Source organism: Aphelocoma coerulescens, chromosome 3, assembly GCF_041296385.1.
Source record: "Aphelocoma coerulescens isolate FSJ_1873_10779 chromosome 3, UR_Acoe_1.0, whole genome shotgun sequence".
NCBI classification, from domain to species: Eukaryota; Metazoa; Chordata; class Aves; order Passeriformes; family Corvidae; genus Aphelocoma; species Aphelocoma coerulescens.
In genome coordinates, this window is record NC_091016.1 from 90514854 (window position 1) to 90530795 (window position 15942).

General features: G+C 39.6%; 1 protein-coding gene across 2 annotated transcripts in view; it reads left to right on the plus strand.

Moving 5' to 3' along the window:
* The window catches only part of ME1 (malic enzyme 1), a 159230-nt gene extending 143333 nt beyond the window's left edge, over positions 1–15897 (plus strand). For both annotated transcript variants that reach the window (XM_069011234.1, XM_069011233.1), the window contains exons 10-14: positions 4428–4533; positions 7362–7504; positions 9537–9710; positions 13604–13702; positions 15542–15897. In XM_069011234.1, the coding sequence (XP_068867335.1) occupies positions 4428–4533; positions 7362–7504; positions 9537–9710; positions 13604–13702; positions 15542–15700 (681 nt within the window). In that variant the 3' untranslated portion in view covers positions 15701–15897. The remainder of the gene's footprint in view (positions 1–4427; positions 4534–7361; positions 7505–9536; positions 9711–13603; positions 13703–15541) is intronic.
* Positions 15898–15942: the final 45 nt, after the last annotated feature.

Below are 15942 nucleotides of genomic sequence, written 5' to 3' on the forward strand. Positions count from 1 at the left end.
ACATCCTTTGATAGGAGCTCCTGGAAAAAATCTCTCCAAAAAATCCCTCTGCTGTGTGGTGAGCAGTGAAGTCCTTCAGTGAAACAGTGAGACTGTACAGAGGTTTGGTGTACTGCAGAGGTCTTTAAACTGCTGGTTTTTCTGAGCCCTTTTCATTGCCTGAATGAATTTTTAATAATGCTGAAAGACCAGGACATTGGACTTAGAAGACATATCTGAATGTGACTGAAGATGATGTTTCTACTTAAAAGACTCAGAGCTTCATACACAGAACCTCAGAGCTCATTCAAACTCTTCAAAGTTTGGGGTATTTTACATTTTTTCTTTTTCCTATTAGAAGAAGAAGGGAAATATCAGTAAGCTCTGTGCCACGTTAGTATCTTAGGATTATGGAGATGCAGGCAGACCAGAGCAATTTCTGATTTATGCTGCATTGTGTTGATCCTTTACAGCTCATTTCCCAGCAGCCACAGTACAAAGGCTGGCTAAGCCAGGGCTGGAAATGGAAATGTCAGAAGACAGGCTCTGTGCTTCTGGAATATGTTTTAGAGCAGATCAACACTGACAGGTTCAGCCACTTTGCATCTCTCCAGTGTCAGGAAGGAGACAAGACAGCAAACCACGCAAATCCAGAACTGAGACTTCTGCATTTTGGCTCCATCCTCTTCTTTCTGCTGACTGAAAAAGCTTTGTGATTTCTTATTCCAGCTATAGGCATTGGGCATGAATATCTGGAAGCTTGTACTAAATGGCCTGGCAACCCCTTATTTTAAGGAAGATACACAAAACTGAATTGTTTCTTCCTTCCTGCAAGCCCTTGCTTGTCCTGTTGGCAGGGCACAGAGGAAAGCTAGTTGTGCCCTTGCTGCTGCCTTTCTACTTGGTGGAGAGCAGAACTTGAGCATTTGTCAGTCTGTGGAGAAAAAAAAATACTGTCTAAAGCACTGGCCTCTAAACTATTGGAGTTTTGTAATCAAATCAACTGGCTGATCTTGAAATCATGGAGATGTTTAGGGAGGTGTTATGTAGCTCCTTTAGATCACTGAATTAACAATTAAAATACATTTCTGACACCTCTCCTTTGAGGAAAGGCTGAGAGAATTGGGATTGTTCAGCCTGAAGAACAGAAGGCCCCAGGAGATGTTCTATCAGCCTTCCAGTACCCAAAGGGGCCTATAAGCTGGAGAGGGACTTTTTACAGGGGTGTGGAACGATAGGACAAGGGATTACAGCTTTAAATTGAAAGAGGGTCAATTCAGATTAGAAATTAGGAAGAATTTTTTTTACAGTGAAGGTGGTGAGATGTTGGAACAGGTTGCCCAGAGAAATTGTGGATGCCCCATTCCTGGCAGTGTTCAAGGCCAGGCTGGATGGGGCTTTGAGCAGCCTGGTCTAGCAGAAGGTGTCCCTGCCCATGGCAGGCTGCGTGGAATGATATGATCTTTAAGGTCCCTTCCAACGCAAACCATTATATGATTCCAATTTATTTTAAAATAGACATTTAAAGAAAAATCCCATACCATATAATTTTTTTTATAAGCATTTTCCAAGCAAAAATCTCTATGCACATAGCTGTTGTTATTTTTGCTAAGCCACATAATTTAATATTTCATTCTTAGTTAATACGCTAGAAAAATATATTCTTGGAGACATGATCTATGCTGACTAATGGGATCAAACTAATTCAGACCAAAGCTGAATAAATAAGTAAATTTTAAATTGTTTGGGTTTTGACTTGCATTGGGTTTTTTGTTTGTTTGACTATTATTTTTTTTAGAATGTTAAAATGTCATGAGTGAAATCAAGAGCAGATAGTAATTAGGATAAGGCAGAAGTGAATCTTACCTGAGCTGACCCATCTGGCTAGCACTAGTCTTGCTAGCTAGCAGCCTGAAAAACGTTGCAGTGGATCACATCCTTACTGTTTGAGTACTCCTTTTTAGCTAATTAAATGAGAGATCATTCTCAGTGTCAGGACTTTGAATCTTTGGTGTTTCATCAATAAGCATTTTAATACCTCCTCGAAAACCAGTCAAGTGTAAAACTGTGTAAAGAACTGAATCTGCTTCATGAAGGATTTTGGTTATTTGCTTTGACTAAAACTGAAAATTAACGAATATCAACATTTTTATCCACTAAGATGTTAGCCTGATCTCTTGGCTGTTATGTACTGTGGAAAAAAATCAAAGGTCACCTTTCCTGAGCAATCTGTCCAGATCTGCAGATCCTGGAGGGGCTCAGAATTACCAGCCTGCCACAGCCTGAAGAGAGAGCTGGTCACAGCCCTTGGAGATGATTTCTTTTTCCTTGGTAGCCCAAGGCAGTCTCCTAGAGGTGGGGTTTTAAAGTCAGATGGAAAACTGGCCTCCTCAGAAGCAGCATGATGAGCCATTAAGGAACCATCTAAAGAAGCAGCCTGGGACTGGATGGTGGCCCAGGGCACCCACTCCTGGCTCCCCAGCAAACCTGCCTCCAAGTGAGGCTCCACCAAGCATTTTAATTCCAACCAACCCACAGATTTGAATGAGAAGTGCCTTTTATTATAGTATTTTGAATTAATCCTAGCAACAAGCTTTTGGTCTGGAAGTCATAAATGTTGGGGTTTCTTTTTCTTTGCTGACTAAAAAGAAAGCTTCATATTTTTTCCTTGGAAACGTTAAGGAAAATTCCTCCTTTAAAATGAGATGGGTCTAAAGTGTGTGTGCAGACTGTGGGGACATCTGCTGGGATGCTGGGAAATGGCAGACTGCAAAATGCATATGTGATGGTGGAATGATTCAGGCATAAATATGCCAAAAATTATTAATACTGCGGCATTCCCTCAGGGCTGACAATTTCACATTTTATCCACAAAGGAAACCGAGTGCCCATATCTCAGTATTTCCTTGCTAATCACTGTAGGAGAACACTTCAGACCTGCATAAGCCCATCCAGATATAAAAATGTGTAGAAAAGAGAGATCTCTGGAAATGCCCTGTAATCGTGCGTGAGCTAAAAGAAGCTGGCATGCTGTGGGGCAGAGCAGCTCAATCAGCCCCGACCACGTAACAGCCTCCCACAGCTTCCTGTGGCACCCTTGGGATGGAAGCACTTTCCTTGCAGCTGGAAATGAGAAATGGCCTCTTCTTCAGCCCACCAGCTCTTGCAGTGGCTGTCCCAGGACCAGCAGAGGAGCTTCTGTGATGGGACTGGCACAGCCCCATGCTGCCACCCTGCAGAACTGGGGTCCGAAAGGAAGTATCAGCTTTCTCACCGTGGCTTATGTCTGATGGTGTATGCAGGCCTAAGCTGAGCCAAAATTTTCAAATTCATAGACTTTGGTGGAATCGTGGAACGAATTCTATTCAAGCACTGAATACTTCAGTGTAGTCCTAATAAACTTGCTAGGATTAAGGAAACTTTCATCTTATCAGTTGTAAAAGGTGTGGCTGGGGAGACAATACATATCTGCTCTGGCTATTTGGTCAAAATTACATTTAGCCTTCAATGTTCCTCATGTACTTCCCCACATATCTGTTTAATCTGCTTCTTTCTGTATGAAATTGTAAGATGTTTGAGGGGCTGGAATCATCTTCTAGACTTGTGTTTGAAAAGTGCCTTTGCAGTGATGTTTTCTGCAGGCACGAGACTAAAACAAGAGGTGGAGGTGTGCGCATTTTAAACTTTTCTGCTGAAATTTTTAGATGCCTCTGTACAGACAGAGCTCTCTTTATTTAGACAACTAACAGAATTTTCACAAGTTCTGGCCCATTCTCACCCTGCACTCCATGTTACTTACACTGAGCTCAAACCCACAGCCCAAGTCAATGTCAGTGATACTCTATAGCCCTTTCTCCTGCATCCATCATATTACATTTGGAAACCTTGTTGGGCATCAGTGGATGGAAATTGCCAGTAGAGATCAGGGCAAAAGTTTTTTCACAGCAGAGTCAATTTTGTTAATGCAAAAACAGTGCACCAGACTGTTGGTTGAAATTATTTTTATTCCATGCTTAATAATGAATGACTTAAATATGAAGAGTGTGAAGAAGAATGTAGGCTCCCCTATAGTCTAAATAGTCACACCATATAGTCTCCATACTTTTAGACAAGAGCAAAGCTGAAAAAGCTAGGAAAAACTATTTTTACTTTGCTAAGTTATAAATCTCATATAATTGCTCAAATAGATGTTAATACCATGGTGTTCTACAGCTATTTTCGATTTAAAAGTACAATTAATGAATTTATCTATTGCTTAGAGAAATAGATTAGTCCTAAATTATCCTAAGCATGTTAGCTGTACACAATGTAACTTTGTCTGATATGACAGATGCAAAAGTAATGAATGAAAATAGGATGCGTTAAACCAGATACTTTGTAAACTGATTATCCCAAGATATTAGGTTCCATTAAACTTAAATATATTTTTCTTGTTGTTCCTTACTCAGGGGCGTGCCTCATTAACACCTGAGAAGCAGCGTTTTGCCCATGAACATGGTGAAATGAAAAATCTAGAAGATATTGTTAAGGATATAAAACCATCTGTGCTAATAGGTAATTTCTTTGAATTTAAAGCAATGACCTTATTCTTTGTTGAAAAAAAATGGGGATGTGGCTTTGTCTAAAGACAAGATCAAGTTCCTCTGAACAGAGTTTACCTTTGTGTGTTTTCAGAAAACACTGGGTGCATAATGGACTCTATTAAGCAACTGAACAAATGCTAACTATCCAAGCATGTAACACTGCTTTCATTCTGAGCCATCCATTTTACAGGGGAAAGAATCCTATTGGGTTTAAACAACTCATGGAGGACCTTACCACCTTCCTAAATTACTTCTGATTTAATGTGGAGGGTGTAATACAAATAACCTCAGAGTGAGAAAACTGAGCTAAGCTCATGTAAAGCTGTGCAAACGTGAGGGTGCTGTATCTGCATCTTTTTTTTGCTCACATTTAGATCCTTAGCCAGCAGTCCTTTATGCAGACCAAAATGCACGTTTTATGAACACTTATTCTGTTGTAAAAGCAAGAGGATTGTGATCTCAAGAACAAGATTGCTCAGCTCTCTGTAGTTTGGTTATTGCATTTTAGTGACAGTTTCAGGAATGAACTGCAAGTACTCTTGTTTTGGTTTTTTTTAATAAGACTTCAAGATTAATCTATCTGGCTAGTAAAGTCATTCATAAGGTGCTATAAAAACTGAAATGCCACAGTGAAAAGTATCCTACATTTTAACAGCTACTTTTTTGACTATGCCTAGACCACATGGTCCTTGTTCAGTAACATCTGCTTTTGCCAGTGATCGTCAGTGAGGTAAATTAAGTGGCTTTTTCCTGTGCTACATAAAGATGTGACTGCAAGAGGAGACCAAGTGGTGTAGAGAATTTACGTAGTAGACTACAAGGCTGAAAAAGCTAGAGGGACAGAAGAATAGAATGAATTAATATTTATCCAGATAAAGGTGTGTGGATGCTTAGGGAAGATCTGCTGTCATGAAATATGGGTCTTTACTGTGTATCATTTTTACATGTAAACCTATGTGACTCTTCCTCAAGGTCACTTTCATTTATCAGTTCTGTATAATGAAGGCTCTTCCATCAGAAACAGCAATAGAAACTAATATTGGGGATTTTTGGTTTGAGTGACTAGACATTCACTATGTTCCTTGGAGTATCAGGAGTCATGGGAAAATAGGTTGATAGTCCTTCTCCCACTGTTTTATGTAGCTCTGTCTGAGCAAATCCTCATACACGTTTTGTTGCCTGCAATGGCTCAAGGAAAAGCCTTAATTTAACTTGACCCAGTCTAAGAAACTGCAATTAAAAAAAAAAAAAAAATAAATAGCCAGTGAGCATTTTGTTTTGACTTTAAATCTGAAGATAGTTTTCATTCTTACTGTTGGCTGTCCAGAAGCAGTTGTAGAAGTCATTAAACACTTGGCAACTGAAGATTTAACCAGAAACTAAGGTGTATAACAGGCTCTTATACAACTGTTCATCGAACATAGAGTGGCTCAGCTGGTCTATCAGAGCTTTTGCATCTAAGCACCCTTGTCCATTCATAGAAGGTGAAGTACAGAGAGCTCAGAGTTGCAAAAAATAGTAGTATGTGACAGATATACCATGCTCCATGTGGAATCAGTCAGAAAATACTCTGTGGTGTCTTAAAGAAGTATTAGTCCTGAAGCATGACCGAGTCAGCTCTGGGCAGGGAGGGCCCCTTTCACCTCCCTCCAAGGACCTTGTGCTCTCCTGAGGCAGATACCAAGCTATCCTTTAAGACTGGGTGCTGTCAGGATGCTCATTTGAGCATCAGTGACAAGACATTACAGTACTGATCTGAGAAGGGCCCAAGTTCCAGGCTCTCCTCTCCCAGACTGGGTTTTAATCAATTTCCAGTCCCCCAAGAGGGGGAAAACCAGCTCTTTTTCCTGCTTTTGAAACTCAGATGCTGTGGAAAGCAGAATGGCGTGTCAGACACTGGGGTCTCTGAGGAAGGAGGCTACCCTCTCTCCAAGCCAGGTGAGAGTGGCCTCTGGTAAAATAAAGATCTTTAGTTTTACTCCAAGATCTGTTTATCTGTTTATTTTCACTGAAGGTGTGGATATCCTTGAATTCCCAGCTCTTATAGATTAGTCAGAAACACGGGTATACTTGGCATCTCAGAAACATCACACACCCTCTTCTTTGGCTGTGAATTGTCTGAGGTCTAAAATCTAAGTACTGGCTACCAGTCTGCAGTGCATCAGAATGCAACCTAAGTTAGAGGATTTCATGCTGCAAGAGTGGCATTCAATTCCTATAAAAAGCATTTATAAATGTAGACAATATGGGGAATAGAAAAGCATCTCTGGTGCAATGAAAAGGGATGTATTAAAAAAAATTGTTGCTGTCAGGGAAGGCTTAGACTCAAAATTGGGATTATTTGTCAGCTCAGCTCAGATGTAGAAGGCAGAGACTTTAACCATCATGTCAGAAAAACCTGAAATCTGACACACTGGATTTGGGAGAAACTATGCAGTCTGTGAAATAAAACTTTAGGACCCAGAGCTGCATCTGTCTGGTCCGCACTGGGCTTAGCTGCAGGTAAGGTGATACATTTCTATTTCACACAAAGGGCTTGAGAAAAGGGAAAGGAGAAATTCACCTGATTGTACAGGGGCAAACAAGTTCTGCCTTATGCTAGGGATAATACTGAAGTTCCACTATTGCAAAATCTTTTATACAAAACTTTATTTTAACGACACGGTAGGAAAAAGGTTGAACTCCATTTAAGAGAGGGAGACAGTAAAAGGAGCTCTGTTCTTTTACAAGTGACATTCGTGTCTTGCCCTGAACTAATTTCATTTGTGTATTTGTTATGTGTGTGTTTTTCTTATTTAGGAGTTGCTGCAATTGGTGGTGCTTTTACTACACAAATTCTTCAGGATATGGCTGCTCTGAACAAACGTCCTATAATTTTTGCTCTCAGCAATCCTACCAGCAAAGCAGAATGCACTGCTGAGCAGTGCTACAAATACACAGAGGTAACCAAAGATTAACATCTTTTCAGTTTAAGTCATGAAAAGTAAATCTGAAATTAAATTTTAAAGGGGAAAAAGACAGAGGGTGGAGTAGCAAGTATTAATAATGTCTCTGTGCATAGATAAAATGAGTTAAATTAAATAAAAGATTTTTCAGATTTTATCAAGACAATTTCACTGAATTCACTACATGCTTGCACTCTCATAAAAACATGTCAAAGCTTTTATTGGTGTCAGGCAACACTCATAATCTTTACTACAACCAAAGCATCAGTCACCATCAATCATTAAAACATTATGTCTGTTTTGAACTGTACTGTTTCGTGTAATATATGCACACAGTGGCATGCTTTTCATTTGAGATTTCATAAATACTCTTCAGGGTGAGAAAATATTTTGATACATGAAACAGAATCTTTAAAATCATTCTGTATTAAGAACTGGGGTAATTGACTCTTCTTACAAAGTTTTCTATTGTATAAACATAGGTGAAAATTAAGGAACTGTGCTTGCTTATTTGTTATAGAAGTACTGATAAACACGTTATCCTGTAATTCAGCCTAGAATTTAAAATGTATGAGTACCTGACTGTATGTGTTTCACAGTGGATGTATTTGGATTTCTTGTCAAATACAGGGCATTTTGAATGACAGTTTCTCAGTGTTTAAAAGACAAATTTAGTATGTCCATTCCCCACAGCACAGATGCAATTACAGCCCAGTGCAGGAGCCAGGGAAGCAGCCTACATGAAGGGTTGGCTGTAGTGGGTAACCACATGTGGTAAACAGAGCAGAAGACACTCAAGTATTTGATCTGTCACCAAAACGTATAATAATCAGGCTAGGATTATAGTGCATGACACCAAACCAAAGAGAATATTCTTCTGAAGAGCTGAATAGCAACAGTGGCCTTATTTAAAAATGCCCTTTTCCAGTTCTCTAAAACAGGCATAGATACAGAGTGCCTCTGAAGTATTTAACAGTGATATTTATCACTTTAGCAGTGCTAGCATAAATAAAGGCTGGCTTTTCTTCCCTACCTGAATTCACTGCTTAAATTGGAGGGTGCTCTCTCCCCAGAGAGGCAGGAGCCAGGGGCCTTTGGGCTGTGGACACACAGCTGTGCAGCGTCACTCCACATGAACTACAATCTAAACCAAGTTAGAGCCAGATCTCTTGTCCTCAGGACAGTGTTATGGTATAACTTGTACACATATAGCTAAATTCTCTTAATTCCCCCAAACAGACTGGCTCTTCTTACTGCCTACCTGCACCAACTTGGGCATGATGCCTGGGCCCTGCCAGCCACAATCCTACCTGGCATTACCCAAAAATCTGCTGGGAAACATTCTACTGGTTTATCGGTGCTGGCAGGTGCCTGAGTTGGTGCCCTCACCCTACTCAGTATGTTAGAAAGATGGGACCCCCAAAGTCCTGGCAGAGGACGTTCCACACTGATTTGTGCTGTTGCTCTAAGGGATGATGTTCCTGGGACAGAGCTTGCACCTCTGTCATTCTGTTGAGCTGTGGAATGGGCTCGAGGGCCTGAAGTGGGGGATTGGGAAGAAAAGAGAGCTCTGCCTGCCCACAGCTCCTCAGAAATCTCCCCATCCAAAAGGGCAACATTTAGTTGCCTTAGTGTCTATTGGGACACTACTGGGAAAAAAGTCCAGTAGCATCACCTGTTGCTACCATAGCAATATTGCCCACTTAGAGTTCTACAACTCTGGATGCATACCGTGTGCCTTCTTCTGGCATGAATGCACAAAGGGAATAATCACTGCTGGCTTCAGTTTCTCTCTTTCTGAATTGTACAGATAGACTTAGAGAGCCACAGAGAATCACCAGGGATCTCCAGGATCAGCATCCTGATGTTCTTGAGACATATTCAGGCAAATAGCTCTAATACCCTCTCAGAAGAGATGCTAAATAGATGCAACCCAGCTTCCACAGTGGTGGATATTTAAAAGGATGTGTGAAATATTTCAACAGCAATCTCTCAATTAACTTGCTTTATTTTTATTCTTACAATTTAGGGACGTGGCATTTTTGCCAGTGGAAGTCCTTTTGATCCTGTCACTCTTCCAAGTGGACAAACTCTCTATCCTGGACAGGGTAACAATTCCTATGTGTTCCCAGGAGTTGCCCTTGGTGTTATTTCATGTGGACTGAGACATATTGACGAGGATGTATTCCTCACAACTGCTGAGGTACTGTATTCAAAATTATTTAAATTCCTTAATTTAGTGACTTAGTATTAATGAGCAATTAAACAGGAAGAGCTAAACTTTAAAAGTGGAAAAATACTGCTTTCTGTATAAGGCCTTTATTTGCAAGGTATATTGTTCTTTATAAATTGTATTTGAACAAGTCATTTTTAAAAGTCCTTGTTAGAATTTCAAAGGTTTTTTAAGGTGCATGCTATGGCATCTTAAAAGAGGTTTGCTAACAGCCTGCCCTCTGTAAGAAAGACATTCACAATTTCCATCTTTAAAATTAGTAAAAAACCCAGCATGTCTCCACTGGCTTTAACCATCTTAGAAGGGCAATGATCCATCTCCTAAGCCTTTGGATAATTATATCCTCCCTTTAAATCCTCCCCTGTAATTTCAGTTGGATACGGTGATCCTCACTTCCTGGTCTAAGCTGCTGTGTTAGAGTTGTCTTACTTCATTGTAGAAGTTGCTTCATTTTGGTTTGTATGAAGTGGTTCCTATACAGTGAGAGCTGATGACAAAAGGTGGCACATGTGTGGATTGAACTTTGTTTCATGTGACAGTCTATGAAGTCAGAAAGAAATCAGTTCTGAACAAAGACATCTAACAGTCAGGGAAGTAAAATAGTATCAGAAATTGTGAGGAAGCTTTTAAATTCCCACGTGAGGTAGAGGTTCTCTCCTGACTCTTGGGTAAAGGTTTTGCTATGCAATTGCCTTCCCCTAGTAAAATTCCTAGAAAAGTTTGACATATAAAAATGTGGGTTTTGTCTTGCATAGAAAGTTCTGTCAGGGGCAGGATTCCTGGGTAGCTGCTCCTCTTACTGCTTGCAGCTCAGGGCTTTCACATCTGGTCTTCTTAATGTGTGAGGGGCTGTGGGGCTTGGGTAAGATGAGCACAGCAACAGCTGATGGATGCCAGAGGAGTCTTTGCCAGAAGAGGTGTCAGGGCTGTGAAGGCTGCCAGTGCTGTGTAGGCCCTTAGCTGAATAATTACACTACAGAGCAAAAGCAAAAGTGCTCTTTTTGTTTTATTTTCTTGGCTTTTTTAATGGAAGGATAAAATCAGAATAGTTTTGGGGGTTTTAGAATAGTGCTTAGTACTCTTCATTTGAAATGGAAGCACTCAAGATGCTGCAAAATTTAAAGCACAAAACCCATGCATTTGTTGGGCAGAAGGACCTTCTTAGATTGTAGAGGTAGCTTACCTGAAAACAGAAATTATAAAAAATAAGCAGCCCAAGCCACATGCCTGCACCTCCTGTTTCTTGCTTTGCCACCTCTCCAATTACATCTGATAGAAGTCACAAATAAGTAGTTATTGTAACTACAACAGATTCTACTTTCAGTGTTCTTTTCTTCCTTCCAAGTAAAATAGAATGTAACTTTGACTTTGGATGGAAAATCTAAGGTACTGTAAGCTGCAATACCTCTTAACTGCGGGCAGTTGTTCTGTGATGACGAGGGATGTTGCCTATTCTTTTAAGTCCTACAAAACACAACAAAAGAGGCAGAGAATTATGAATTAATGAAATATTCTTGCATGTGTGACCTGCAGTTCAGTTCACAAATAATCCTACAAAATCTTTTCATTATGAAGAATATGTCCTCCAAAACCCAAGCTGCTTTATGCCATTTGTCTTGGTTGCCTTGCATTTAGGTTCTGCATTAATGATTATCTAATTTTTCTATTAAAAACTTGAATTAATTAAAATTTAAAACATGAAAATAGCCATACTGGGTTGGACCTAAGGTACACACAGCTTGGTATCTTCCTGTGAAAGCAATTGCTAACAGAAGCTGAGGAAAAGAGGATCAAAAAGGGAGAAATACAGTGATCCTTCTGCTGAAATGGCTTCTCAGATTCTGGCAGCCTTTACTGTCTGGCCTTCCTGTGCCGGATGTTTTATCCCTTTATGGATTTCTCCTTCATAAATGAGCTTAGTGGCTTTTTAAACATGTTTATACATTTGAGCATTTTTGGCAATCAGTATCACAATTTAGTTATGAGTCCTGTGGAAAAAGAAACTCTTACGATTTTCTGCTGTTTGATGATTTGGTTTCCCTATGGTGCCATAAGAAATGCTCACCTTCAGTTGTCTTTTGCATTTCCTTTCAGTCTTCTCTTTTCCTCCCAAGTCTATTTTATTATTTTTTGTCTCCTTGATCGAAAAATTTTTTTTTTATCATCTTTGTTATTTTCTATACCCCCTCATGCTTCTACCCCATTTTTGTTTGAAGTATGTGGAGAAAAACCACACCCTGCTCAAAGTGGGGTTACGTTCTGGATTTATACATTGGCACAGTTACGTTTTCTGTCTTATCTTCTCAGTAATACCAAATGTTGATTCATCATTTTTTCTCCTGACACTGATCTGATGTTCTCAAGGAGTGTTTTTCAAAGATCACATGAAGAGGGTATATTCTCTTTGAAAATGCTTGGGTTTGTGTTTTTGCAGTTTTCAGTGCTGTTACAGGAGTATGTCTGAAGGAACCGCATGGCATCTATACATTTGATCTTGCTACCTCCCCCACTTTGACCACTGCACAAATATTTTGTGGCTTACCATCTATCAAAAACAGAATCACAAAAGAGAAGTTCTCCACTCCTGAACCTTTTCTTTTCAGTGATGTATTACAGTAAGAGCAACTTGCTGTTGATTGCTTCAGCTTTCATCTTCCCTGCAGAGCCCTCTTACGCTATTAACATCAGAAACCTCATGTTGTAAGTGCCTCCTTACATTCAGATGCACATCAAAGGGCTGTGCAGCATTTTGAAATAACCTGGTTGCTGTTATGGAGAGCAATAACTTGATTTTACATTCTCTTAGCTCCCCCTAGAGGGTTTTTCTCTGCTGTATTTCTCAAGTTCAGGTTTAAATGTAAACAAATAATTTTCTTTCACTTGTTATACTCAAAAGTGTAATCGCCTATTGCTCTTGTCAGCATTTTCACTCCAAATGGAAAAACTTAGGACATCTGCCAACATTCTGGTTAGATTGCACAAGAGAATACTGAGTTCTCTTTGAACCTGGAGCTACTTTAGTTCAAACTATTCACCTGCTTCTGCTGTAAGGGGTGCATTAATGACATCCAGACACCTGCTTTGATGCAGTCCTAGCTGTTTAGAAGCATATGTACAAGGTCCTATTACCCACATGCAACAGGAACTGTAGGAAGTTTTGTTTGTGCTTTGTTTCAAGTATTTTCCCAGAAAATTCCCTCAGAAATGCACTTCTTGCTTTCTGTTTAGGCTATGTTACCAGTTGCAAGTCTCAGTGTTTCCTAGACTTTCCTGGTGTTTTCAGAACCTCTTGGTGGGTCATACATGGCTCTACCAGATGTCTCTATCCAGAGCAGAGTTTTCCTTCTATCCACATCTGGATCACCCTTAAAAGGTATTTCAAGTCCCCAAAAGACAAACAAATTGTAGCTAATGATAGCAGAAATACCAGCTGCCAGTAATTTCATTCAGGGCATTTTACACCTAAGGGTTTCAGTTCTGTTCCCTGCACAGGTTGACTTGACAACTGTCAGAATGACAGGTGCTTTTTAATATCCTGGAAGTCTTTGACCCACCTGCAATTATTGGCTGGAATTTATACCTCACAATGAGCTATTTGCTAGTTTATGTGTGGACTTACTCAAGAATTAAGTTTACATTTTATTGTCTGACTGAGAAAAAAAGGTGTAACTCCATAAATTTCTAATTCTTTTGTATCTTCTCCTAATGCCAAGGGTGGTTCTAAAAAACGCTGCCTAGGTGGATTAAGCAGCATCTGTGTGATTTGCCAAAGCGGAAACATTTCTATCCAAAGACAATACCACTGTCTAATCAAGCTACAGCTGCATCTGCATGTCAAATTAAACATGTTTGTGTTATTTCAGGTTATAGCTCAGCAAGTAACAGATGAGAATTTACAGGAAGGTCGTCTCTACCCTCCATTAGTCACCATTCAGGATGTGTCATTGAAAATCGCTGTGAGGGTAAGTCATTTCAGATTTTTGTGGCTTTTTGTCTTCCCACCAACTCTACGTAGTTTGATTTTATCACCTAACACACCTTCACACAAGTTGGTTTATGTCAATTGATATTGGACACCTAACAGTTTCAAAATTAAATTTAAATTCATAAATGTAAAGGTAATCCAAATACAAGGAGAGCTGCAGAACTATAGCAAGTGTGTATGTCTGTAGAGAACAGACTCTGCTGTCCACCACAGACATGCCAGCTGCACAGCTGAAGGGCTTTTGGCCCTTCATGGTTATCAGTTTCAACTTTTTGCTTGTCTTCTGCAACCTTTTTTCTACAATTATTGTTTTCTGTCTTTCTCACCTTACTGTGAGTAGTTCCACTTCATATTCTTTTGAGAGAATAACAAGGAGCCCTCATGCTTGAAACAGTTTCCATAGCTTCACTCATTCTGTATGTTTAAGAAAAAAAATCCTTCTCAAAGTTCATGTCCTCTTAGGCAAGTAGTAACTCTTGTTCTGTATGCAACTCTGTTCAAAATGTTACTTAAATTCCTCAGGCAAAATCAAACCAGTTCTGTGTTTGGCAGAAACACAGTGATAGAAATTCCTCCTCTGTTTGTGCGTGTTACATAAAATACAAAACAAGGAAAATGTTACTAAGTGATTCTTTTCTGCCTGTTCTCTGCTGGAACTTTATTCCTGCAAATACTTACTCGGGCTCATACAACCCAAGAGGTTTAGCAATGGCTTCTGCCTTTTCCAGGAGAGGAACACTATCAAAATATTTTGGAATATCAAGCATCGGGTATGAATTCAGACCTTATTCAACCATGATAATTACGTGCACAGACCTGAAGACATCCTTACATAAACACCCAAAGTGATTCTCAATCAAATTGAGTTGGGATTCAGATTAATCCTAGAAAATAAGCCTTAATAAGGTGACTTTGGGTCTCAGCTTCTCACCAAACAAATAATTTATGTTTTAAAGAGAGCTAAGGAAAGCAGGAAGAAGAATGTCTCCCTTTTATTCAAAGGAGGAGCATTAGAGTGTTTGCCAAATAGTTTCAAGCAGATTTTTTCACAGTGCTGCTGCATAAAACCTGTCTGCTAGACTTCCTTTCTTTCACAGATGAATGTCCAGTCTGAAGATACTTATTTCTCAAGCAGGTGATCTTCAGATGTGAGAGGCTACTTTGATGTGTTGAGAGAGCTCCAACCCCTTCCAAACTTAATTTTTGTTGCAGCTGTATTTGTGATGCATAATTGATTCACTTAGGCATGGTCTGGGTGAGGAAAGAGCAAGCAAGTATTTGTATTTTCCCCAGCCATCCTGTGCACTGTATAGGATTATTTTTTTCCCATGAGTTTACTTTTTATGAAGTATATTATCAAGCTATGGCAAATACTAAACTTCTCTAATATGCAAAGAGCATGGAAGCTTTGAACAAATCATGCTTTTCTTGCAGTGCTTTGGGAAGATGGTAAACTAGGATAAAGTGATGATAAAAAAGCAGAACTTGTATCTCAGTGCTTGGGGCTTGTGGAATATTTTATCCACCACTGCCCAGTAAAAGCTAAGATACTACTGTGCAAGGAGGAGCACTGTATTTGTAACAGTCTGAATGTGTAATCCTGTTCAAAAGTAGCCTGAGTCAGACCCACTTAAACACCATCATCCTGTTGTAGTCTTACTCACAGGGTGCCAACCCGGATCCAGTGTGAACACAGGTGACTGCCAGCACCAGAGGGTGAAGTCTCACCTTGATTTTGAACTAAGTCCTACTTTTAAATGCTGCTAAGTGTACTCAGTTTATCAGCACTAATTAGGATTTTAATGCATCTTTCCAGGTTGCAGAAGAAGCCTACAGGAATAACACTGCCTCCACCTATCCTCAGCCCAAGGACCTCGAAGCCTTCATCCGCTCTCAGGTGTACAGTACTGATTACAACAGCTTTGTGGCTGACTCCTACACCTGGCCTGAAGAGGCCATGAAAGTGAAACTGTAAATATTTAATGAAGAATGAACAAATCACCTGCAGTTAAAAAGCATTAAAATATTAAGGTTGTTTCTGCCTAGGAAGACTAAGAATAGCTAATTTTTTAAGATGCAGAAAACTTTTTCTAAATCATAGTATTTGGTTAGAAACTCAGATCAAGAAATCATGAATTATACATCAGAAAATAAATATTAATCTGAAAAATATATTTGCATTGTTTGGTTATTTTGATTGTTACTTTGAGATATCCT